This window comes from Leptonychotes weddellii, chromosome 12, assembly GCF_054177405.1.
Source record: "Leptonychotes weddellii isolate Sample4059 chromosome 12, ASM5417740v2, whole genome shotgun sequence".
In the NCBI taxonomy this organism is placed as follows: Eukaryota; Metazoa; Chordata; class Mammalia; order Carnivora; family Phocidae; genus Leptonychotes; species Leptonychotes weddellii.
In genome coordinates this window covers 42,346,881-42,374,204 of record NC_138380.1, presented here as the reverse complement: position 1 = coordinate 42,374,204, position 27,324 = coordinate 42,346,881, and the positions used below count along the sequence as shown (strand labels likewise).

At 42.3% G+C, this 27,324-nt stretch overlaps 1 protein-coding gene and 1 long non-coding RNA gene across 4 annotated transcripts in view; both read left to right on the top strand.

Annotated features, from left to right (window-relative positions):
* LOC145716528 (uncharacterized) overlaps positions 1–27,324 on the top strand; it is a 338,765-nt gene that overhangs the window by 36,247 nt on the left and 275,194 nt on the right. The window lies entirely within an intron of this gene.
* Positions 1,751–27,324, top strand: part of CHN2 (chimerin 2) — a 290,315-nt gene continuing 264,741 nt past the window's right edge. For 2 of the 3 annotated variants that reach the window (XM_081800343.1, XM_081800344.1), the window contains exon 1: positions 1,751–2,232. In XM_081800343.1, the coding sequence (XP_081656469.1) occupies positions 2,184–2,232 (49 nt within the window). In that variant the 5' untranslated portion in view covers positions 1,751–2,183. The remainder of the gene's footprint in view (positions 2,233–27,324) is intronic. The other variant, XM_081800345.1, reaches the window with a different exon arrangement.

Genomic DNA, 27,324 nt, shown 5'->3' with positions numbered 1-27,324 from the left:
CATGTAACTAATAAGTGGTGGAACCAGAGTATGAATTCCTGTGTTGTCTTTCTTCTTCGAAGCCCAGAGGGTGTCAACCCTACTAGGTGACATAGCCAGGTCAGTCCACCATCTAAAGGTCTGGAGGGATACATAGGTTACTAGTTAATCAAGTAGATGTGCCTTTGATCAGAAGAACTTTGGGAAAACAGGAAGTTAGTTCTGATGGAGAGATTAGTGTTGTGATGGGCCATATATCCCTGATGGACTCCAGGTTAGGCTGCATCAAGCCTGCATGGCACAAAAGGAGAGAAAAAGGAGTGTGTGTGTTGCGGCGTTTGGGGGGGGGGTGTCCTCGGGTCTCTTTATACCAGGCAGGGGTGTTCCAAGTTCCATGTAGATGAGAGTCAGGAAGACTCAATGTGGTTGAGGTGGGCTCATGAGCCCTCAGCTATTCAGAAAACTGCTTTTTTTTTTTTTTTTTTTTAAAAATGAGCCTTATTGGGAAGATGTGTTGGGATGGCATCCTGAAGGGAATTTAAAAAAGTTTAAATCAACTAGAAAATGTGACATGAGTGCATATTATGATTATTCAACACTTATCCTTCACTGTTCATTGGCTGCGTGGTTGATGTAACCCCCCTAGGACTGTCTGCTGTGCCTGTGTCACTCCTGACAATTTTTAAATTGACTCTGTCCTTTTAACCATGTTTTTAAAAATTGAACTACCCCAATGTGAACACTTTCCACTTTGCTACATAATGAGAGTACTTTCATTCCTTTAATGTTTGCGTTTTCCTTTGATCTAACAATTTCTGTTCAAATTTCACAATTTTCTGTTGCTTCAGGATTGAAAGAACCGATTACCCTGCTGGGAGTGTGAAATAGATTAAAAAAAAAAAATCTGTATGATATCTCCTCCCAGTGAAATTAATTTAGGCTTAAATACAGGGGGAAGCTACACACCTTGTGCTCAAGTCTCTTTCTCTCACACACCTAAGCAATTCCTTATCCTGAAAGGGCACAGTTGGACCTGCTGCCAAGTCTTTTGTGAGGTTCCTTTACCAGACGAAGTCAGAGAACCTCTTTCTCTTGACACCTGGCATTGTGTGGGCCTGATGACATGTTAGGAACATCTCTATTTCTTTGAAGGGCAACCTCAAAAGCCCAGTGGACCCGTTAGTCACTGTCCTTGGCTGGGGGTACTTAAGTGCCTCTGGACGGGTCTTGCTAGGTGTTTTGAGGGTGTTTTGGGAAACACACCTTCTTGCACGGTAGGGACCATCAGCTCCAGAGTAACAAAGGACAATTTGGAGGGGAGTGGAAGAAGCTCTCCAGAGCCTCTCTGGCATCCCAGACCCCCTTTTAGGTCGCACCCTGTCCATAGTGACCTCGCCTTCGCCCTCTGGATCCCCCACCCCGGCTGTCTTCGCCGCCCCTTAGCCTGGCCACGGACAGCGAGCCCCACCACCTTCTCCCCACTCCCCACTCCCGGTTGCGCATCGCAGCCGCGCTCGCCCCGCGCCCCCCGGCGGCCTCCCCAGCACCTCGGGGTCTCGCGCCCCGGTCCAGCGTCCCCCCGCCCGGCAGTCCCCAGCCTCCTCCTCCAGCCCCAGTCGCAGGAGCTGTCAAGCCCACGGCAGCTGAACCAGCCCCCGAGCTCCCGCGTCTCCTCTCCTTCCTTTGTGTGCGCGCGAGCGGAGTTGGGGCGGAGGGAGAAGGGGGAGGTCGCTCTGTCTGTCTGGCTCCTGCCGCCTTTGCCCGGGCTGCCCGAAGTGCCGCCGGGGAGGCGGGAGCCCAGGGGAGGGTGCAGGAGCTGGCGGGGCGCCTCCGGGCGGCCCGGGCGCGGTGGTCCCAGCCGCGCGCGGGGGAGCTCGGCTCACAGCTGGGGCTCGACTGGAGGCACAATTAGTCCGCTCCGGCCGCCCCTCGGCCTCCTTCTGCTCGCACCTAACCCCCGACACCCGGAGAAGAGCGTGCAAAGGCGCCGAGAGGGACGGAAAGCACAAATAAATAGCGGCGGCAGCAGCGCGTCATCTGGTGGAGCAGGAAGTGCCGGCAGAGTCCGGAGGCTGGTGCTTTCTGCGCGTCCCCAGGACTTTGCCATGGGCTGGGGGCCGCGAAGGCTGCGAGCGGTCGCGCGAGGGCAGCGGCGGCGGCGTCCGCACCGGGGCTGAGCCAGCAGAGACGCGCGGGCCGCGGAGATGGCAGCGTCCAGCAACTCCAGCCTGTCCGGCTCCTCGGTGTCCTCCGGTGAGTTTCAGCCCGTCGGACGCAGGCTGGGTCTCTTGCCCCCTGCCCTCGCCCCGCACCCCGGGATGGGTAGAGCCTACCTGTGGCCGTCCTGCCCCCTGTCTCGGAGTGAGGGCAGGCGCCCGGTGTGACACTTGTTTGGTTTGCCAGCACCCGGGGCGCCCACGGCACCTCCGCGCCTGACATCTGACAGCACAGAGGTGGGAGAGCGGTGGCGCCCTTAGTGTGCGAACGCGAGTGTTCTGGAGACTTGGGGAGCAGCAGGCGAGAAGCGAAAGGAGCAGGGCAGGCTCGCACTTTCTGGCGCCGCTGGGCTAGCGGGGCGCGGAAGGTTGGGGAGACGCTGGGCGCCCGCCGGGCTGGATGCCCAAATCCAAGGAAGAGGGGCGACAACCCTCGCTCCTCACAGACCTGATTTTCTTTGTTTGTTTCAGAAATTAGCTCCGTGGAGACACAAGCTTGGGGCATGGTTTGAGATAGAAGTAATGAAGGGATTCTGTGTTTCTGGTCCTGATTGAAGCGAGTTAGAGGAAGGAAGGTCGAGCCCAACCTCTGACAATTTGCCGGTTTACAAGTGTGTGTGTGTGTGTGTGTGTGTGTGTGATTTTCCTATGTGGCCTCTTGGACATTTTCTTATGATACTCTCTAATTTCACTTTCCAGGCATACATTTTGTTTTCAAGTGAGCAAAGGGAGGACTTCTTTCAGCTTTTTTTAAGGTTGATCAGCAGGTCTCATTGAAGAGAAAAAACTGCTAATGAATCTGAAGGAATAGGAATCAATAGAAACAGACCCTCTGGTTTCTGAGTATGACAGGTTTCTAATCAGAATGATGCATTAGGTAGAATTCTTGTACCTCTCTGGTCACTGAAAACTTTCATGACAAACCCTAAAGGCATAGCTGATAAGACATTTAGTGTAGTATACAGTCTGCAGGGGTCAAGAGGGTCTTGAAATCCTAAGGAAAATACTCGATATGTTAATATTGTATTAATTCCTATTGTGTGTTTTTTTATTATTATTACAATTACCTGGACATTAAACTCAGAGAACAATCACCTGGTTGGGGCCATTGGACAGCTAGCCTGTCATAAATTTGCCATACCTATAGATGTGTAACTAATTTAATCATAAATACAAGGCGAGTTTGACTAAGGTGCGATTGTGATGTGGCACAAGGTGATCCCTTGAAAGCCATCTGTTATCTTTTTTGGCAGGTTCAGTTCCTGGGAAATGGCACCTCCTTTCTTGATCACTGCCAACTAATCAAAAGCACAATGTTGTTAGGCATATGATATAGTTCAAGTTGCTGGTAGTAGCAGCCAATGGGGCAGAACAGTCATATCTTATTAAGAGCAGCAACAAGTTGACTGCCTGTGGTTTTAATTCTGAGAACTCAGCAAATGCTACAGCGTATTTTTAGTACCCCCAAACCACTGCTGCTGCTTTTCAATTCATTTTGGTCGACTAACATTGAATTTAAAATACAGTGATGTTGGCTTACGATTAGCATATGGTTAGCCCTCTCAGAAAACTGCCCACTAGAAAAGGGGCTGGCGGGGGAGAGGTGGCAACGGGAAAGAAGAATGGAGAAAAGACAAGAAGGCAGTATTCTCACATGATTTACTGATGGCATAAATTACAGATGCTGTGGCATCTGAACGTTCAGATCTTGGTGTAGCTTAAGAAACCTGATCGAAAAATTGAATTCAGGCTTCAGAAAAATACGTGGGTTTGAAGTCACACAGTATGAGCTTTAGATGATGGTAATTGCTTTGCAGATAGGATGGAGATGCTTATGATGGGTCTCCTTCCTGCTTTAGTTACCACTATTTTAAATCTCAGTGGGAACTGGGAAATTACGTGAACACCGAAATTCAGAAAGCAGGCATCGATATACTATTTGATGTAGATCAGACTGGCCCATGAACTTATATTGCTCAATACACCAATTAATCAGACACTTTGTCTTGAAAAACACGAGAAGCTGTAGTTCTCTTTTTAAGCACACTTACCCATCGCGTGGATCATGAATAATTCAGATGACACAAGCAATTCACACCTGTGAGAGGTGTTGGGCACTAAAGAATAGAGCCTGTTTGTGGTGGCAGCTGCGTTCTCCCAGGCAAGGACCAGAGTCTGAGAAAATAGGGCGCTCCATCAATCTATTCATCATTGTTTTCACATAGGGCCCACTATGTGCCAGGAAGTAAATATTATAAGCCTCAGTTTCAAGGAGGCTGAGTGAGGAAGATGATTTTAGGATTCCTTCTAGTTCTGAAGTTCTGGGATTATTGTTCTTGAGTTCTGGCTGCCGCATTGACCAGTTGGATAATTTGGAGTGAGTTACTCAACTTCTCCAAGCCTCAATTTCCTCATCTGTAGATAAGGTTAATGTTAATAACGGGACTTACCCATAGGAATGCTACGTGGATTAAATGAGATAATGTGTGTAGAGCAGTTAGCCCAGGGTGTGGCACTTAGTCGGTGTTTGCTGTGAACAAATTTTGCTCCTTTGAGGAATGAGATAGAAGGCACTTCATGGCTCAGCCTTTAGGTGCAGAAATAAGTCCAACACACATAAAATTTGTTACATTGCACGTTAAATTTGACCTTGAGGTTTGAGGTCCATTAAAGAAGCAGTCATTAAGTGTATTTTAGGTTTCGGGCATTGTCCCAAGAGTTTGGAATAGAAAGATGTATTAGGATCCTTTCCCTCACCATCCAGTAGCAGAGATGGACGACAGATAGTAATCTATATTCCAGTTGGATAAAATGAATTATGTGGAAGAGAGTACAAGGAAGGGAGTGATTCCCTCAGTAGGCAGGGAGGGTCAGAACTAGTGACATATGAGTTGGGGCTTCAAGGATGAGTGGGATTTTTTTCCCAGAGAGCAGAGAGGGGGAAAGGCATTTCGGGAAGAGGGAAGAGCTTAGGCAAAGGCCTGGAGATGGGGAAGTCCATGGCCTAATGTTCAACTTCCTTTCTTAGGGCTCTTGATCCATTTTGTAGGTGGTGTCTCTTCTCTGGATGGTTATGCTTATAGATCTATTAGCAGCAGCGTGCAGAGAGATGCTAGATCACTCACTGTTGCTGCTGACGTGGGTGGGAGGTTTTCTTTCTGTTCAGGTAGCAGTGGGTTTGATGGAACAACTCTCTGGAAGCCTTAGGACATACTTGGGCAATTGAGCAGTAAAAAAGGAACTGTTGAATCTGAACTGTTGATTCACACCTCCACACATATGGAGGTGTGAACTCGAATAATATGGGTTAAACCTCTCTTGGAGGAATAGATGTGGAAAGTTTAGGTTTGGTTGTGTTTGCACAGAGAGTAAAGATCTAATAATTCACTCAGTATTAAGCTCAAAGTTATCTGATTTTCCTGAGAATATGTTCTCACTTGCTGTTGTTGAACCGCAACACCCGGGTGTGTCATTTATTCTGCATTACCAACTGAGACATAACAAATGAAATAATCAGGTTAAAATTAATTTTTAAATACATTTTCCAAGAACTGTTCAGAAATTTTCTTCTGGAATATTCAATTATGTGTAGAAAAAATTGCTTTGCCTTTGTTTTAATGATAACTGCTAGTAATTAAATTTCACAATCACCTAGATTGGCAGGAAGGTTTGATTACCTTTATTATTTTAAGTGGAAAAAAAAGATCACTATCCTTAAGCTTTTACTCTAGCCTATGGTACTTGATTGTATTCTGAAATAAACAATGGTTGATGTACAGAATAGTTTTCTTAATAATCATGGGTTATGTTGACTTTTATAATTGAGAGAAGAACTTTTTCATTTTAGTGATGTGATTGCCAAATGGGTAATTTCACAGTGTTAAAAAAAAAAAAAAGAAAGAAAGAAATCAACTCAAGTAAAGTAATAAATAAAAAAGCTATGAACTGAGCAAGGTAACTGAACAAGGTAAAAATTAAATATTAAAGGCACCCCCAGGATAAGAAGTTAAGATTTTGAGAACATAAACACGCTGTATTATAGAAATGAAATCAACATAGACTTTTTAAATTAAAATGCAAATGGAAAAAGGTAAAAATCAGTATTTGTGTGTAGAGTCACTGAAACTTTAATTGGGAAAAGAACATTCCTAAACGGATTGAGGGATTTATTTCTCCAGATTGTATACAATAGTAATGTGGGCCAAATAAATAATGCTATTTTCTGCTGTCACACTGGCTTGATCCTACAAATGATAAATAGGAATTTTCATTACTTATTATTGGAGGGTCAGAACCAGTGACATATACAAATCTTTCATATCCCTAGATGCAGAAGGTAAACCTGAACTATAATAATGCTGCCAAGACATATATGTGTAATTAGAAACTCCATGGATCTAATACTACAAAACAGGGTATCTTTGTTGAAACAGACATTCACACTGAGAAGTCTTCTTTTGGACCCCTGAATTATTCAGAATATTCGATTTTGTGTAAAAGAAATGTCTTTACCTTTGTTTTAGTGATAACTGCAGGTAATTTAATTTCATAATTGCCTAGAGAGTCAGGACGATTTGATTACTTTTGTTTATTTTAAATCACCAAAAAAAAAAATTGCAATTTCAAAAACATTGCAAATAAAAAAATCACAAAGCTACAACTAACGCCCTGAAAGAAATCATTCATTCAGATGCGGAGTATTGTTCTTTGCTATTTTTCTGGTGACCTTCCCACACCTCATTTTAACTTACTAGATTTTTCGCTGCTCCTTTGTGGGAACCCAGATGAACCCAGTGACAGAGAATCTGAGAGGGGAAAGACATTTCTTAAGCATGACTGCATGTTCGCTGTGATTGACAAGGGCCCACTGATATGCGTACTTTAGCTAAGATGCCAGATCCCCCCCCCATCATTCCCACAAACCCTGTGAAGTGTTTTCAAAGATCCTGCCATTTGTTCAACTTTTGGGGGACACAAACACCAGGTATTTTCCGAGGCCAGTCCATGTGGCATTTAACTGGACAGCGTGTTCTCTGAGCTGCAACCTGGGGCTTGGCCCGGGTTTCACTCCTGCTGAGGGCCGTCTGCGGCTCTGCGGGGTCTCCTGTTTTTGCACAATGGTGAAAATAACCAGACGCTGGGTTTGGAAAACCTATACATGAGCAGTGTCACATTGGTATGTTTTGGAAAAGAGTTTTCTGCCCGAAGATCAAGATTCTTGCCAAGATGGTTAGAAGCAGAGAAAGAGAAAGGGACCTAGTGATAGACCTATGATTAATAGCATCCATCTATCACCCACCAATCATTTATCTTTTATGAATGTATTCACATTTCATAACTCCTGATGTGTGTCATTTAATTTTCACAATGAATGGCTTTCTTCCTCTCTCCCTCCCTTCCTCCCTCCCTTCCTTCCTTCCTCCCCTCTTTCTTTCCTTCCTTCCTTCCTTCCCGCCTTCCTTCCTTCCTCTCTTCTTTTTACTTTTCTCACCTGTTACTATGTTGGTCAGATTCCTATTTAGATTTTTTTTTCATCAACCCTGCATTTGGTCTTACTTGCCTATTAGTTTCCAAATCTTCTAAGTACCTTCCTGCTTCTCTTTCCATTCGCTCAGTGGGAATGGAAGGTGGTATTCTGTTGCTCACATGGATTCTGGTCAGGGGATCAAGACGGATGCCTGTAGCTCTGGTACAGACTGGTTGGTGTGACAGAACACACTCATGTGTCTCAAAGTGACTAACAAAAGCAGAGGTTTATTTAAAGTCTCCATGGCTGGAGGGAAATCCAGTTAGGAACGTGCTGGTCCCACAGGCAGTCTGCTCTGCAACGGGACCCATGTGTCTGTTCACTGGGATCTGAGGCTGAAGACCTGGCGCGTGTGCATTGCCAAGTGGCAATAAAACTTTGCAGCTCTGTACCCAGGGAGAGTCATCCACCACCTGCTTGTGCAAATAGCCTGCTTTTCCCCTCATTTATTATTAATCGAAGACCTTTGTGGGGGCCAATCTTTGAATAGTCTTTACACCATGTCTAATTACAACCTTGCCTTGCTTCAATAGCTTGGCCTAAGTCACCCAACCTCAGCCATATCAAGAGTTATTTCAAATCATCCAATGCCTGAGTTCCCATAGACATTCTCTAATAAAGGTGTTCAGTGAATAGACTTATTTAAAATGTAATCACCTCAGGTCAGAGGTTACACTGATAAGATTCCTGGAGTTGAGACATCGTCTACACATTGTGCAGGCTGCCAATCACCCCTTGCCTTGGTGGGCCTGCTGGGGAGAACAGTTTTTCAACAAGAAAGGCTCCATGCCACTTGCCTAGCAGAATCCACTAGATCTGGACAAACAGTCTGCTTCCTTGAGCTGGCAAGAAATCTCACGTTCTGAAATGTGTCTTCATTAGATGTTGCAGGAACAGCCCTAACCTCAGAGTCAGAAGATCTGGACACTGAAACCTTTAACCAAGGCATTGACCAGGGCAGCTAAACCCTTAACTAAGGTTCTTAAAGAGGCTTTAAGCCCTAACTATGACCCTTAAACCATGAATCAGGACTCTTGAACCCTTAATGAAAATTCCTAAACCATTAATGTAGACACTTAAACCAGATATTTACTTAAGTCCTATAACTAGCTAACGATGTGACCTTTGGTGAAATTAGCCTTTCCGAGCTTTAAAACCTCACTGCAAACTGCAGATATGACAGCCTGCTTCCCAGAATTGACGTGAGCATTAACAGGGTGATGGAAGCATTGTTTCCCATAGGCCTGGCTCTCCTATCTGCTCAGTAGATGCCGATTCCTCCCCTTCCCTCTCTCCTGCCCTGAATATCTTTGAGCCTCCATTCTCTTGTCTTCTTTTTTTAAGATTTTATTTATTTATTTGACAGAGAGAGTGAGAGAGAGCACAAGCAGGGGGAGCGGCACAGGGAGAGGGAGAAGCAGCCTCTCCGCTGAGCAGGCAGCCCAATGTGGGACTTGATCCCAGGACCGTGAGATCATGACCTGAGCCAAAGGCAGATGCTTAACTGACTGAACCACCCAGGCGCCCCTCTCTTGTCTTTAAACCAGAAATAGTGATATCTGATGAATTTATCCCACAGGGTTGTCATTCCTGAAGTATACCGTTTGGGAAAATGCTTTGTAAACTGGAAAAGCAACTAACAATACTGAATGGTTGCTATGTCTCACTCCGTTTACATGTAATCCCTTGGGTATTTCTCTGAGGTCGACCACGTATCCCCTTTTGCAAACAAAGACATCGGTTCAGAGAGAGCACAGAGCTTGGATTCGGGGTGCTAGGATTGGAGCAACGTCTCCTTAATTTCAAAGATCAGTTTTTTTCCTCTTGAAACATAAAGGGTGGGTTTTTGATTCTATCTCGTTTTTAAAGTGTCTGACATTAAAGTTTAAGGCTGAAATGCATGCTCATTGTTAACAGAGAAAGTACAGTAATACAGTTGTGCTTTATTTTGTTGCCCTTGGTAGTTATCCAGACCCACATCCAACCTGACCAAAGCCTATTCTCACTAGCGTTAGGAACTGAGTGATGTTTACCAAGTGAATGCTCTGTAGAGAGATCACCTAGGGGATTGGACTTATGGATATCTGTACTTAAGAACAGTTTCACGAGGTGAAAGGTATATAGGTGTTCATTGTACTATTCTTGCAACTTTTCCAAGGTTTGAAAATTTTCCAAATAAAAGAAAAAACACCGAGGGGGAGAAAAAAAGAATAGTACTACTTTGCATCCAGTTGATTGTCTTCACTGGAGTCTTAAAAGCATTCCATTTTGTGTGAGCTTATCAAGTCTTGTGATCACCTCATGAAACTCCCAGATTCTGAATCCACAGCAGGAAGAATATGTATTTGTTAGCTTATATGTTAAGTTAAAAGTACAGGAACTGAAATTACAGAAGGCGTTCAGGTAGACCTTATGCACCACTTCCTACGTGAGAATGTTTTTTCTTCCTGAGCTGGTTTGACTTTACATTTCATTATAGGTTTCAGGTGAGGAGGGGACTTGCAGGTTGTTTTAACAGATTCCAGAATTACATAAGTAAGAGGATCAGGTTTGGAGGAGCTCCAAGAACTGCCCAGGGCCGTTCAGCTAGTTGGTGGTGGAGCTACAGCTGGAACTGACATCTAGGACCCACGTTTCCAGAACATTAATTCTTATCCCCTTTCCTGGCTCATCCTAAGGAGTAGCATTATCCTTAGAGAATTTCTTACAGCTGTTCCTTTTTTCCCCCCCTGTCTGGCTTCATGGAAGCTGTTCTATTTAATTATTTAATATTTTCAAAAAAAGAAGTCCTAAAGTGCTTTGTATTTTACATGAGCCTTAGATCTCAAGGCGGATGTTATGTCAATAAAGGCACAAAGACTTCAGTGACCTACCCTCTGCCTTAACTATATATAGCTGTGCGCTCCAATGTGGTAACCACTAGCCACATGTAGCTGTTTGCAAATTTAAATTTAAATTTAAATAAATTCAGTTCCTTAGTTGCATGAGGCACGTTTCAAGTGCTCAATAGCACATGTGCTTGCTGGCTACCATATTAAACCATGCAGAAATAGAACATTTCCATCATCCTGTAAAAGATCCTGTTGGGAGGCACTGGTAAACAGGGAAGGTAGTTCTAAGAGAGGGACACTACTAATGTAAAGTTAATAAGCTATGGATAGAAACTTTGATAGAATGTTCTCCCATTCCTGTATTTGTCATGCCGCTTAGGTTATACTTCACTAATTTTGCAAATTGGCTTTTTTTAAAAAAGTAACTTTTTTCATAACTTTGAGGGGAACTGTGGAATGACAGCTGGAGGATGATGTTGGGGAGAGCAATTAAAATGTTTATAAACTCTTCCAGTCTTGAAACTGGATTCAAGCTTTTAAAAAAAATGGTCTATAGTTTCCCTAATGACAGCTCCCATTTCTTTTTTAAAAATCCTACAGTGAGTTATAATTTCATCCTCAAAGAGGAAAAGAAAATGTCCTTGTCCAGAAGTAGTTTGGATCTTATAATTGTATCTCTTCCAAAACATCATAAAGAAAATAAGAAAATTGTGAATGTGTGGACTGAGGTTGCAAGCAGCATATCCAAGCTGTGCAATTTAAGGGAGATTTTCTACCAACTTGGCCATCAGCAAACCATTCGCCTAGAAGTATTTACTACTGCAAAAGGCCCACATATGGGGCAAAGCAAATGCATTGGTTTTTAGAAAATAAAGTTAGCTTTGGGAACCTTCAGCACATTTAATTGGAAGAAAATGCATGCAAATAAGATGAAGAAAAGGAAGATTCCTAAGAAATTCCTAAGAAAAGGAAGTTGCCCTCCTCGTTGAACTTCTGTTACCATCTTCAAGAGCAACAAGCAAATGGAAAGGTAGATGGTATCTTTAAAGGGCCAAACAACTGTCAAGAAAAAGGTGGATATTAAGGCTACTGGGTTCAGACATAATAGCGAGAGGCCCGTGGCCTGTATGGCTTAGTCCTTTTTGACATAACTCAGATCATACATTTAGGGCAGTGTGAATCACAGAATCACTTGGGTGGGTGATCACCATCTGTAATTCTTTTCTCATCAGAGACCCCGAGCTGGACTTCATCTTGTCCTCTGTACCCTCAGGACTGTTTGAGCACTGTGTTTTTTAAGGAAACAAAACCTGCATTCCTTACTTATTTGACATAATTGCACACAAACAAAATAAAGTGCTTTTTCTTTTTTTAAAATGATTTATTTATTTACTTGAGAGAGAGAGAGAGAGAGAGAACACGAGCGCTTGTGCATGAGCAGGGGGAAGGGCAGCGGGAGAAGGAGAGAGAATTCTCAAGCAGAGGATTGAGCAGAACTCCCCACTGAGCTTGGAGCCCATCACGGGGCTCCATCTCACGACCCTGAGATCATGACCTGAACAGAAATCCAGAGTCAGCTGCTCAACCGACTGAACTACCCAGCCATCCCTAAAGTGCTTTTTCTTAAATAATTTTGCTTCTAAGGAATACACCAAGAGATCAGTGTTTGGGACAACAAGGAAACAGGAAGCAGGGAGTACGGTTTGAAGGGTAAATCTTCTTCAGCAAATACTAGAGTACGTGCCTACAACACTGGCCTCTAACAGTCTGACCTATAAGCATCTCAAGACTGAGCCCTGCACTGCCTTATCTGGTAGCCACGTGGGCTGTTTAGCTCTTGAAATGTGGCTAGTGTGACTGGAGATGCGCTGCAATTGTAAAACCCTCCCAGAGTTTGAAGGCTCAGTATAAAACAAAAAGAATATGAAATATCTCATGAATAACCTTGTTATATGGATGATACATTGAGATTATAACATCTTTTGGATATTAGGTTAAAGAAAAGATATTGTAAAAATCAATCTCACCTGTTTACTTAAAAATATTTAATGTGGCAGGGCACGTGGATGGCTCAGGCAGTTAAGCGTTCAACTCTTGATTTCGGTTCAGGTTGTACGATCAAGCCCTACGTCAGGCTCTGCACTGAGCGTGGAGTCTGCTTGAGATTTTCTCTCTCCCTCTCCTTCTGCCCCTCTCCCTGCTCATGCTCGCTCTCTCTCAAATAAATAAACAAAATCTTAAAAAAATTTAATGTGGCTACTATTTAAGATTAGATATGTGGCTCATATCATACTTGTATTGGACAGCCACTGGTCTGGGTGACTCTAGTGAGGATGTTCTAGCCTCTATCACAGAATCTACCACACAAAACCTGCTGATTCACTGCTCCATGGCTCCAATAGTTGCAACCCTGCACACTCTCCATGCCAGAAAGATACCGTCTCTTCAGTGTGGCCCAGGTCAGCCCCCATTCACAGGTCCCTGTTTTGTTTTAGTGCCAGCATTGAGAGATGTCCTTCATTTTTCTGGGTGTGTACAGAGATTTTGAAATGAAGTAAGATAGAGAAGGACAGATTGGAACTCTATCAGATTCTTGTTGATACAGGTTTTGTGCTTTGTTTTAGGCTTTACTATCATTCTAGACTTTACATATTTACTTGTTAGATGTATGTGCACTCCTCCAAAGAAAGCCCGTAATGCTAGCAAGTTGGGTAGAGAAGTTGACAGAACAAGGGACACGTTATTCTCCTGACCTGAGTAGGAAATTCTTATCTGATAATGTTTGTACTGAGGCTTCTTGCCATGAATATGTATATGTGTATAAAACATGTATATGTGTGATATAGGTCTGGATGCATGTATATATGTCTGTTGGTGTGTGTTTATGTGTATATGTATACACAGAAAGCAGAAGTGGGTTAGGTTTCAAACAAAAGTTATTTCCGAACCAAATATAGAATATATAAGTTAATATCAAGGGAAAAGCAAAGTTAAACCTAGCATTACTTTTAGTAATGAAAAAATTCACTTGGGATTTTGCTAATGATGTGTAGATATTAATACACATAATTTGGCTGCCTAGTATTGATTTAAGTTGCTCATTCAAATTCACTTTATTATAGAAAAATTAGCCATTTTGTTTTATAGTGTTTGTCCCTGCAGACAGTGAAACCATTAAGCCATGTTTATTGGGTAAATAACACTATTTTGCTGACTTTCATATGCAAAGAGAGCATTATCATGTCTCCCACAGGAAGTGCCCTGTGAGTTATTACTCTCTGGCTGGGGACCTGGTTAGTTCAAGCCAGGTGTCCTCTCTGTTACCTCCCTCGTGATCACTGTCCAAGGTTGAAGGTACTGTCAGTGGTCAGGGCACAGAAGTTTTTTCTCCTATGTGATGTTAATATGTCCAAGGCTTGAACTTGATCCACATGAGAGCCCTATGCTTGTTTTAAGCACCCAGACTAACCCTCATGCCTTTTTCTTTTTTTCCAAATATGAATTCTTCCTCAAAGAAAAAAGCAATTGACAGGGGCTTTTCAACTCTCTTGAAATAATATCAGATTAAGATTAGAAACATAACCACAGCAAATCCTAGGCAATTGCCAACGGAAGACATGATTTGGAATTAGGCAATGTAACTTATCATAAGAATATAATAATTGCCATAGTACTTATTTGGTTCAGCATTCTAACCCCAGTAATAGCGCTAAGGGGTATTTTGTAAAAATGCTCAGCACGCTTTCAAGGAAGAGATGCCCTGCAGACATTTTACTTTTCATAAATAGCCGATGTAAATCTGTCATTCAGGAATTCACGTAGACATGTTTTTGAGAGTATATGTAGTTTCAGCTTGTGGTCCTCCTTATAGTAATGAGTTCCATCCATTTTCCACCCCTAGAGTGGACTGGTATTTCTTTTTATTGTTTTATATTTCACTCTCTGAAACTTATTTCTAACATCTATTCTTGTGTTTTGTAAATAAATGTGGGTTCATCTGAACCCTTGTGCTGTGTGGCAAGTGTTGGGAAGCCAGGGAGCTGGCCCAGATACCAGCACCAACTGGCTATGGTAATTTGGGCCCCTCTGAATTTTCTCATCCACAAAATGGGCTAATAATAATACTTGTGAAAATCAAATGGGATAGTGTCTGTGAAAGAAACTTGACAATTGAAAACTTGTGAACAAAACGTAAGAATCTCTGGTCTCATGAAGTTTCATTCTTTTTTTTTTTTTTTTATGAAGTTTCATTCTTATGTAGACGATCCATTGGTTCCTTTCTTGGGTGATAAACGATCACTCAGAGTTCATGATTGTCTAATATAACTTGAAAAATCTCCTCTAAATATATTACCTTGCTCTTCACCAGCCTTTCAAAACCTTGACATGTAAGCTCATCGATTTAGAATTTCTCCATTTAGTGTAAGATTCCACTGTGAATCCCACTTTCTCATAAACATTTTAAATTAGCCCAGACAAATCTCTCATCCAAAGAGACACCATTGTTTATACTTTCTGATCCAGAGGTGTGGCTCTTTTTGAAATTAAATTTGATGTAATATCCAATCTATGCAAGTAAATTTCTGCAACAGACATGGAAGTTAGAAAGCACAACAACAGAACTCTCATAAGGGAGTCTGTCAGTCTAGGAACATCACCTACCCTTGCATCTTCTCCCTTCTCCCTTCCCTCCCCTGTCTTCTTTCACTCCCTTCCTCCAAAAGTAATCATTATGAATGCCCTGTTTACTATTACCTTGGTTTTCCTTCTTTCTTTAAATGATGTAAAGAAATAATCCAAACCCCATGCTTCACAAAGGCAGATGTTTCTGTCTGTTTTGCTCACTGCCAATCTGCAGTACCCAGAACAGTGTCTCACATGCAGGAGGCACTCAGTAATTGTTGAGTGAATGCATATGTCTATATCCCAAGCACTCTATCATCGGAATGCCGCTACAGCCCCTCCCTTATCTATTATATGTAAATTAGTTCTCTAAGGGCACCATCACTGGTTCACACTAACCACATGCCTTTAATGATTTTTAAGAAAATTGGGTTTTTTTTTTTAAACTCATAATATGGATTATTTGCATGTAGGGGCAATAGGAGACTCCCAACAAAATCACATGGACTTCTCTGAACCAGGACCGCTTCTTAAACTTGATTTGTAGTTCGCAAGAACTTTTCAGGAATGGATAGTGAACCACTCAAGGAACATAAGTAGTAAAGCTAGAGCTGAGCAGGGAGAGCTACAGAAAAGATTTTAGAAAGTGATACAGGGCACGTGCTACAACAGTGAACCTTGTAGAACCTTGAAAACGTTATGTGAAGGAAGCCAGTTACAAGAGACCACATAGCGTATGATTCCACCCATATGAAATGTCCAGAATAGGCAAATCATAGAGGCAGAAAGTAGAGAAGTGATTTCCTAAGGTGGGGAGGGCTGGAGGGAAACTGGAGGGACGGCTAATAGGTATGGGATTTCTTTTGGGGGTGATGAAATTGTCTGAAATTGATTGTGGTAATGGTTGCATATTTCTGTAATACACTAAAAGTCACTGAACTGTACACTTTTAAGCAGGTGAATTGTAGGGTAGGTAAATTCTATCTCAATAAAGATGTTATTTACAAGACATACACACAAAAAAATTGATAGAGTAGGGCTGAGAAGGGGAAAAGGTTGTAAAGTGAGCAGACGGAAAAAACCCCATAGATCAAGTCCTTCCTCAATGGATACACATAATCAGATGGGAGACATTCATTCCATAGTCACTGATATCCACACGTGGGGGGTACCCCTCCTCTTCCCATTTTTATTTCCACAGTTGTCTTTTTCTACCGACAGCCCCCGACCTCCTCAGAAGGTTCCACAGAGATGTGTCTTCTGTGGTTTGTTCCCGGGATCAGCTCGACAATGCCTCCTTCCCCAGTGCCCCGAAAGGCTGCGGTGTCCTCCCTCCGGCTGAGGAATGAGGGCCAGCAGCAGGTCTTCTCTGCTGATGCTGGACAAAGCAATTAGTACATTTCTCATGACTCGTTAATTAGATTTTTGTGCAGCTTTTCAAGCCCTGGGCACAACTCTTACGCACTCAATGCAGACTGTGAGTCCTCCAGGAACCCAGTTTCCTACTGTGTAACCTGGGTACTGCCGAGTTTACTAGTACAGTGATGCTTCTGTTGCTGCCTCCAGATGCCCCCACTGGATGGATGCACGTGTAGACGTTTCCAGGGGCATCATCTGCTGGCGCTTTTGTTGTTTCTAATCAAAGAATAGGCACACTTTGATCATGTCAGATCACAGCATTGTATTCATAGTACTGTAAATACTTCCTTAGAAAGATGACCAAGGTACCGTTGTCTCAGATGTTCTGATAGTGTTTACTTTAACCGGGAACAAGTAAAAAAAACATGCGTTTGATCAGATACGATCTAAAATATGAGTATTTCAAATATGAAGTTTTCCAGAACCACATAGAGTTCATGATAATGAATTCAATCGATAAGCATTTGAAAAATACCTGCTGGCTTTGGAGGGCCAGGTGTGGGCGAAGTCCCTCTCCTCTCCCTGCAAGTTTAGCGGCTCCCAGAATAAGATATACTTTCTGCCGGTTGGAGGAAGATCTGGCTCTGGGGGGGCCTCTTGGGGGAACAGAGTCCCTGGGTGGCCACTTCCACGGGCAGCCTTCAATCTTCAATGGCCTGTAGGAGTTTATAGCAAGGCTGGCTCCCCGTCGAACTGTTCGTGGCTTGTGCTTCTTACTCCTCATGGGACAACAAAAATAGGCACCCCCACAAAGTACAGATACCTATTCACGGGAGTGCGAAGGCAAAGCAAGTACTGAAACATCCTCTTCCTTAAGGTCTCATTCAGAGTCTTTTCCTGGCACCCAGGGGAGGAAGTGGGTAGGCACTACAACGGCTTTGCTGTTCCGCTTCCTCCCTCGGGGGAAATCTGGTTGCCTCGGGTTTCCTACAACAGCACGCGGAGGCCAAGGTACTGGTGCCAGGTGTTGGCCTCTGCACCTGCTCTCACATTTCACTCCCGGAATGGATTTTATTCCTGGGCCTCCTACAGCAGTCCCGCTTTATCCGCGGTTTAACTTTCCGCGGTTTCGCCTACCCGTCATCGCCCGCGCTCGGGAAGCGGGGAAGCCGACTGTCCTCTTTCTGATGAATCAGCCGAAGGGCCGTGGTGGCCTAACTCTGCCTCACACTGCTTACGTCATCTCATCCCGCGCGCATGTCATCACCTCTCATCATCCCGGGAAGAAGAAGGGTGAGTACAGTGCAATACTATTTGGAGAGAGAGACCACATTTATATAACTTTTATTACAGTGTATTGTTATAATTTTCTATTTTGTTATTGGTTACTGTTTTTTTTGCTTTTGTTTTTGTTTTTTTTTTTTAAAGATTTTATTTATTTATTTGAGAGAGAATGAGAGAGAGCACATGAGAGGGGGGAGGGTCAGAGGGAGAAGCAGACTCCCTGCCGAGCAGGGAGCCCGATGCGGGACTCGATCCCGGGACTCCAGGATCATGACCTGAGCCGAAGGCAGTCGCTTAACCAACTGAGCCACCCAGGCACCCTATTGGTTACTGTTTTTAATCTCTTACTGGGCCTCGTTTATAAATTGAACTGTATCGTAGGTTTGTATGTATAGGAAAAAACGGGGTATATATAGGGTTTAGTATTCTGCGGATTTAGGCACCCACTGAGGGTCTTGGAAGGTATCCCTCCTCCCCCTTTGGGTTAGGGGGGACCACTGTACTTTCTAACATCACAGGCCAAGCTTTCCCTAAGAAAAGATGCTGTTCATGCAACTTTTCTCGTGCTAACACCAACATGCATAAAACATTCATGCCTCCTCACTTCCTCCAGAGACCGTTTCAGGGTGCAATTATTGTATGGGTTAGGATGTTTCTGCTGCAAATACAGAAAACCCTGAAAAGAAGTGGGTTCTGACTCTGGGCTTCTCTGCAGTTCTCTTGGCTCTGTCCTCTTGGTGGAGGGGCTTTGTCCTTAGCTTCCCTCTTCTTTTGGTGTCAAGATGACAACAGCACTACCTGGCATCACAGTTAGAAAGAGTAAAGGAGTACAGGTTTTCCCTGCTGTCTGAAAGTAGATTTCCTATTCAGTCTTTTGTAAGCCACAGTGTCATAAAACGAAGAAGCATTTACCATCAATTTATATGGAAAAATTTGTGAGCATTCCCAAACTCAAAAAATAACCTCTCTTTGACTTTTCTGATACCTTAGGACACATCTTGCTAACATATGTACAAAATAAATCAAGATAAAACACAGATGCTCACAGACACCATTCAAAGCTATGCAGCTAGATGCTGAGTGTAGTTTTGGGGACAGAACTTGGTGGGACCCCTCCCGTTGCTGGGGGTCTGCACTGCCTTTATAACTGCTCACTGCAAAACTATTGCTGAATGCTATCTTTGCTTTTCACCTCTTTTTTTTTTTTTTCAAAAGCAAAAATCCTTTTTGGGTTTCTTTTGGTTAGTGAAAATGTAGGTTAATGTAGGTCTTTTGTAAAAGAGAAGTGGTGTAATGCAAACTTTTGAACAACAGGGGAGACCTGTAATCTCTTTCTCCTGGCTGTGTGAAAAGTGAGAAAACCTTTCTCAGAAGCTCCCCTTCTCCTAGCCAACTTCCCCTTGCCTCCTGGGTCACAGTTTTGTCACATGCTCATAGGCAAGGCAATCACTGACAAGGACACTAGGATTTCTGTGATGCTCTCTGTCTAGTCATGACCTCCTTCCTGGAATGGGGATGGGGCTAGCCTCTCCCAAAGGGGTGAGGACACCTGAACAGAGCAGGATTCTGTGAAGGAGGGCAGAGGATTCAAGAGTGTCTGGCACAGTAATGTCACAAATGTCCTCAGCCCTTGGAATCTGAGGAGAAATACTGAGAGTTCTAAGAAACCTGGCCTCTCCCACTCAAAGGACTTACTATAGCCTAGTTGAAAACCAAACAACTGGTGAACGTATTTAGTCTGTAGTAATATTCACTTCATGACCAAAATGTTTCTGCTTCCCTTCCAATTAAAGTGACTGACAGCTTTTACTGATGCCTTGCTTTCAACTGGTTAGTGCCTTATAAATTGAAGCACTTTGTTTTATGGCTATGAAAAAATACAGAATAATTCTGGATAGATTGCTTAGCTTTGATGAAAAGTTGGACAGTAAGGATTGAAGGTTTTGATTCTTGACTGACTTTAACATCCCTGGGCCTGGTGTAAGTTGGAATGGTTTTATTAGAAATTCAGGGAATAATAGTAGATAATTCAGCCACTCCTGGTTGCTATGGCAAGGCATTTTTAAAGCTTTGATTTATGAGAAATAGTGATCATTAGGAGCTCTTTGTTTTTAAAACAGAGAGCCCCGCAAATTATCAAGGCTTGAGTGGAATAAATAGATGATTGGCACCTAAATGGAGAAAGAATCTCAGGTTATTTCCGAAGAAAGAAGAACAGGCAGAAGGCTTTTGGAGAAGAGATTCCCGTTTTTCATTTTCATGGCAAGCCAGAGTGTGTAAAGATCATTGGACAAGGAGTCATATGACCCAGGTCTGCGCCAGTTCTAGCTCAGCATTTGCTTTGCATATGGCCTGGGGCAAATTACATTATCATTTTGTAACTTTCTGATGCTCGACTGTAGAATTATTAGGTTGAACGAGATCATCTTGAGAGTCTTGAAAATTTTATGATTTTCTGACTCTGCCTGTTTCTTCTTGCCAATTTATAGTGCGTTGGTGGGATCCGCAAGGGGCCAACCCTCCCAACCCCCGCCACCATACTTCACATAGCAATTACCATTGGCACCATTTGTTGCAGGCACCCCGGGTTGTAAGACATCACAACTTTTGGGTGTCTGTGCTGCACTCACATTTCAGCCCTCTCTCTGAGTAAGCCCGGAGATATTCCAAGTGTGCTCCAGGCCAGTATTAGACAAGCCTTTTGGAATGCGACTCACACTAAGAAATATATTTTACATCACAAGCTAGCAGATATACACACACATACCCTGCATACACACACAATTCGGCATATATTTATTGAGTATTTACCATGTCCTGAGTGTTAGAGATATTATTGCAGTGAACAAAAATGACAAAAAAATCCTGCTCCTTGTGAAGTTTCTAAGTACAGAGAGATGATAAGCAAAAGAAACTATATGTAATCTATCAAATGTATGCATCATAATTTTATGTAATTATGATATAGAAAATGAATAGTTTATATAGTATGTGAGGAGGTGATAAGTTCTGTGGAGAAAAATAAAGAAGGAAGGGAAATAGGAAATACTGGGGTGGGCGTGGGGTCTGAATAGTACATTGTGTGGTCAGGGAAGGTCTTACTGAAAAGCTGACATTTGATGGTGAGGCAGCCAGCATGCAGATATCTGGAGGAAGAGCATTCCAGACAGAGGGCAATTACAGATGTCCGGCTACGGGAGTGTGCCTAGTGTGTTCCAGGAACAGAAATAAGGTCAATGGGGCCGGGGTGAATAAGAGGTAAACAGAACTGGGCAGGAATGGGTGGCAATGGTGGGCCTTGTAGGCCATTGTAAGGATTTCGGATTTTGCACTGAGTGAGGTAGGCTGTCCCTGTAGGGTTCCAGAAGAGTGACATGATCTGACTTGGGTTTTAACAGAACCACTCTGGCTACTATAGTGAGTGTAGACTAACCACAAACCCTGGGTGTGCATAGGCACGCACACGCATGCAGAGATGCAAGCCCCGAAAAAGGTGTCCCCCTTCCTGTGTGATGTGCTCTGATCTTTTCTTTTCTATTGCATTTGAATTCATTCATCTAAAAACTGGTCAGGGCCCACAAATCGATTTCAGAATCTGCTATAGGATGACAATTGGCAATTTGAAAAGCAGATTATAAATTGGCCTAGAACCCCAAAGATGTAGTAGATTGAGTTTCCTTGCTCAAGGCATGGTTATAGTGTACACAGCACCCAACGGAGGCCTCAGATTCCTATTTCATAATGGTTTTCAGGAGGCTTTTGTTCATTTTTTAGCTTACACTGAATAGCACTATTTTATTTAATGATCATTTAAAAGTTTCATCTTTTCCTACAATTCATATCTTAAATAACTTTTTAAGTAGAACATTTCAAATGTATTTAAAGTAAAGAGAAAAGTATAATGAACACTCCATTAACCAGCTTCAACAGTCATCAGTTTCTATCAGGCCTGGTGTCCTCTAAACTTCACCTGCATCATTTGGGTTATTATGAAGCAAATCTCAGGTCCAATATCACTTCATCTGTAAATATTTCAGTTGGTATCTTAAAAGAGAGGGATGCCTTTTTAAAAAACTGTGCCAGATTACTATTACTATTATCTTGCGTGCACGCATACACGCACGCGCACACACACACTGTGCTTGTGTTAATGTTTTACTTCCTTTCTAAATGCGGGATTGGAATAACCTCTCCTCAGCCCTCTGGCTCATCACTCCTTTGGCCGTATGTTGCAGAACCTGACTTTTCTAGGACGTCTCATCTCTACCAGGATGGAAAGCTTTCTGGATCAGTATAGACTTGTTGACAGGAGCCTTCAGGTTAATGTCGATTCTTACACAGCAGTTTTTGTCCCTTCTATTCTCTGAGTTTGTTATCCTCAATCAGCAGGGTGTGGTGTTTGTCTTCCTGTGATATCTGCCCTAATCTCCACCAGTTTATTGACCAGAGACAAATTTGATATGAGCTACATTACTAAAAACATTGTCATTTCTGAATATATGTAATAGTCATAATTTCAAATGGAGGTGAGTAAATATTTTTATGTTTGAGTATATGGTATATACTAATCCTGTGTTGTGTATCCCTTATTTGTCTAATTAATTACCCAAATATTTTATCTATAAAATTAGTGAGGTAGGTGGCAACGTTCTGAGTCTTAATCTTCTCATCCTTGCTCTCTCCTTCCTTTTTCCATTCTCTTTTCCATAAAAATTGCGTGCATATCTGGTGCCGGCTGCCATGCATGGCTTTGGTGACATAAAGGGATAGGAAGCAGCCTCCTTGTAACTTCTTGCTCAGAGTGTGTCCCCGGTGCATTGTCACTCCATAAAGGCAAGGACCCTCAGATCACCAGCGACTAGCAGAGGGCCTGCCACTTAGCAGCTTCTTAAAAGCATTTTTTGGTTGAAAAACTATATGAATGGAGACATAGGCCTCATCAAAAGGTATTTACAGTCCAAGGTGTGGTTGTGAATGTGGACTTTGTGGAACTTCGTAAACTTGTAAAGTCATTCTCAGTTACAAATATTTATAGTTCAAAATACTTAAGTCGCTACTCCTCTTGGCCACTGTCTTCTGAGTGTTTTGTACCCTCTTAAAGATGCCAGAAGTTCTGTGTGGGGATCCTTACAAACAGGGGCACAGGTCTGGCCTCTATCCTGAAAACAAGACTGAAAGGGGAGGCTGTCCACTGCGCTCACTGTCTCCCTCTCCTGCATACGAAGTTCTGCTAGATGAGACACTTCCAGGTTCTCATTCTCTCTGCTTCTGCAAATGTCACAGTCTTGGGAGGCCTCTCGGATGTCCTGATTAAGGGTCTTGTTTAACCTGGAGGCAGGCCTGTAGCTGTAACTTCTTACCATGGGGAAAGCATTTTTAAAACCAGCACACGAGTCTAAGTCTGTTTCCCAAGGCTTTTTCTTCTGAGTTAAAATTTTATGTGTATGCTGTGCCAGGAGACATTTACTACTGGTTAAACAGGAATTAAAAATACTTGTTGCTATGTCATTCCAAGGATTTGCTGCAGTCAAAAGTAATGTCTTCAGTGTGTGTGTGTTTGTGTGTGAATATCTCTGTTTATGCATGTGCCAGGGTGTGTCGGTGAGTTGCTGTGTGTGTGCACATGTGTGCGTCTGTGTCTGTCTAGGGCTGTGTGTGTCAGCATATGTATGTGTCTTTGTGGGATGTGGTGCTTGTGTCATAAGGCGAATTCAGTTTCCAGGGGAATGAACACTTTCAGAGGACCATAACCCTATGGGACAAGTTTATAGCTACTATCTTTTCTTTTGGTTTTAAATTATTTACTCTTCTTCCTTAAGTGACTGATTCTGAATCTGAAAGAGTTCTTTTAGAGATTGGAAATGATATCATTTAACATTTTAATGGTTATATATAATTAATCTTATTATGTAAGCCAGTTATTTTTAATCCCCAGGTGAAGTTTGTAACTAAGCCTAAGTGTCGTTCTCCAGGTGTGATGAATGACAAGACATAGAATCAAAATTTCAGAGAAGCAACTATTTTGGGGGGCTGGAACTTCTTTTTTTTTTTTTTAAATAGACATTTTAGTTGCTTGAAAGAGTCCTTGTAGATTTCCCTCAAAATTAAAAAGGCAAGGGGAAGAGGAAATTACAATTAATAGTCTTAAAATTCCAATTAATCTCTCAAATAGTGATTAATTTCCAGAGACACGGAAATTCTGCAGTGTATCTGAGAGAAAGGAAAAGACAATTAGGATTGGGGAAATTGGTAGAGGACACTCGGGTAGGTGGAAGTCCCATCAGGATTCAAGATTGCACTAGCATTGAGATAATTGACAAGGTTGGAAGCCTGCCAAAGCCCTATCTCGTGTTGGCTCTTCTTAATGGGACAAATGTGCCCATTTTGAAACCCACTGACCATGTTTCCTAAAACTGTCTATTGTCTCTTTATGGAAATACTCAAATAAGTTATGGTATCAAATAAGAGTGCTTTCTTTGTCACGTTTTAGCTAATCATTTCGCTGAGATTTTGTCCTCTGCCCTTGTTCGTGCTCAGGACCTACTTGGGGCTCTGTTCTCCCTAGGAGTCAGCATCTCAGCAAGCTGGTTCAAATCTGTGTTGGTTTAAGATAGTGGGTGCTTTAAATTTCTGAGACCACTGATGTAGCCTGGAAATCACAAGGACCAGTTGATGTATCAACTTTTTCCTCTATAAAGGGAAAATTGCAATTTTTTTTGGTGCAAATTATTGAGGACAGGATAAATTGGAACAAAGGGATAATTAGAATGTTCTCATAGAGCTGGCTATACTTATAAAAATAATACTGATTTTTAACATGTAAATGCTAAGTTCGAATTAGTGAGTGGATTTAGTTTTAAATCCTTTGGAAGCTATTGGTAGGTACCCGAAGGTTTAATTACATGGTAATGAAGACGATGTTAAGTTTTTACAGTAGCATGGCTTTTGATCTGCTCTTTCTCCCCAGTCTACTAACAGTCCTCATTAGGGGGAAAAGCCCTGCAGAGAATGAGAAATATACATCACAGTCCCTTGAACTTATAAATGTATGCAGCACTTTACAGAAATAATGGCAGTAAACTAACCATTTGTGGTCAGCTGGAAAACTTAACTTTCAGAGGGATTTGACCAGCTATACTGACCTAGAAAACTAAATAAGTAGTTTGGAAAATCTGGTTTGTACGTATAATTATTTTTATATTATATCAGGCTGTGCCTTGCAAAGAGCAAACCACAGTAGTTATCTGACCTATTGCTTTACCCTTGCCTTTTCTCCAACACAGTAATTATGTAGGACTCAGCATGTTTTTCTCTAAGTATATGTATACGGGACATTCCTTGACTCCAGTAGCCCTCTATCTGGAGGCTACTCAAGTGCTTTGTATCAATCTCTCAGTCTGAATGGAAAAGAAACCTTAAATCAGGACCAATGGTAACATTTATGGATGGGGAGGACCACTGAGAAAATAAATGTATTTGGCACCACTAGCTGAAATGTCTCGAAAGTTGTTATGAATCAGATATTTTTAATTAAAATAGAAAATTAATCTTCAACATGAAAGAGTCCTAACAATGCTTTTCACTTGAATATAAATATTTAGTTGGGATATAGGTAACAGGATGTCTGTAAGGCCCTACAGTCCTTTGGGTTTACTGTTTTTAATTCTGGTTCTTCCTCTAGTAGCTTGGAGCAAATAGGAATGATTTCCTTTAGATTGTATGCATGCTTCTAAGGATATCTGAATGAAAGGTACACTTCTGATAATTTACCATCTCAGCTTAATCCCTTGGGCAGCAGGCTGAAATGCAATCACTTAACCTGAATGTGAATTAATGCACACGTGCAAGTAGGCATGTGTCTCTTCCTGGATTTGAAGGCACTGGCAGGAAAGCAGTTTCATCAGTAGACCCTGGATAGCTTATCATCCTGATTAGCTAGCATTGCAATTAGAAGACATTTACCTTTTGTTTAAAACATGAAAGTGACTGGTGGAGTTCAAATATTCATAAAACAAGGCCTAGCCTATAGCTTTAGCCCTCTTAATCTTACATGTGAAAGAAACAATGAATTGGAAGTAATTACAGGGCTATAAAGGGCCCTGAGCCATTTTCATCTTATTTGGGATTGTGACATCCCCTTCTACCCACCTCCCCCCCAACCTCCACCCCCATCACACAGCAGCACCTTTGTTCTTAGCTCCTGAGTTGGCTCCTTTTTCTTCTTTAGGTTTGTGCTACAATCATAAATGCTTAGATAGTGTAAGTTATGCATGAGGATAGGTGGAATCACATAATACCTGTGTTAAAAGGTCATGTTCTAAAAACCTTTAAAGGATCAGAGACTGATCCGGTGGTTCTTCATCCTGATTCACCGGAAATGGTTTTTGAAAAAACAGTGGCCTAGACCACATTCAAGACCTAAAGCTTTAGAATCTCCTAGAGGTAAGGTTGAGTGATACCTATATGCAGTCAAGGTAATGAAACGCTCAGTGTTCCCTAGCATAGTGAATGATGAGTCACCTAGAGCCTGGGACAGTCAAAGGATGGTCCCTGATGGCTGTACCACCTGGAAGTTTGTTAGAATTGCAGAATCTCAGGCCCACCCCACACCCACTGAATCCAAATCCAAGTTTTAATAAGATCCCCAAATATTTTTTATGTACTTTAAGTTTAGGAAGCATTTACTAAAAGCCATTAAATAAATGAGAGGGAAATAGGATAACACAATGTGATTAAGACCATGATTAAGGGAGGAAAAATATATCCATATGATGAAATTTTCCTAACTCAAATGAAGTTTGGGAAGAGTTTTTGATGACTTAGGAAATGCTTATACTAGAAACGTAACTGAAAAATAAAGGATTGTATCAACAGTATTAACAATATCTATCCACAAACATTAAAGAATTCCCACTGTTGAAGTCCTGGGAATGATGGTCTAAGTGGCATTGGACTTAGCCTCCTGTTATGAAAAACTGTAGAAGTTGGATAAAAACAACTCTTTCAGGCATTGGATAACAACCAATACAGAAATACAATCATTGAGTGAGAGGTAGGAGAGTTCTCTAGGAGATCCCACATGCATACTGGCTTTTTCTCTGAGAGCATTTTTTCAAACAAAGGTCCAGAAAAATAGAACTTTGGTCTCTCTAGGCAGAGGAAACAAAGATCAGACATCAAGGATTTGAGGATCAGAATCCCAGAGAGGAAGAAGCTGTATAGGAGAAGCCCTCAATCTATATAAACATTTCTTTAGGCTCTTTCGCCACCCCATAAACTGTGCATGTTGCAGGGTGAAAGCAGGAAGGTCTAGCAGAGAGAAGGCTGGTGAAAAGGCTGGAGATTTCAAAGGCTGTTGGTGCTAGAGAGATGTAGGAGTTTGGTCTCACTGAGAATGGCCAGACCTAGATGAGTACTCTCAGCATTCATTTGAGGCTTTAGAAGGCTAGGATGGGGTCCTAGGAAATAAGGATTTCACTCATGCCTTGACAGGATCAAGGTGACC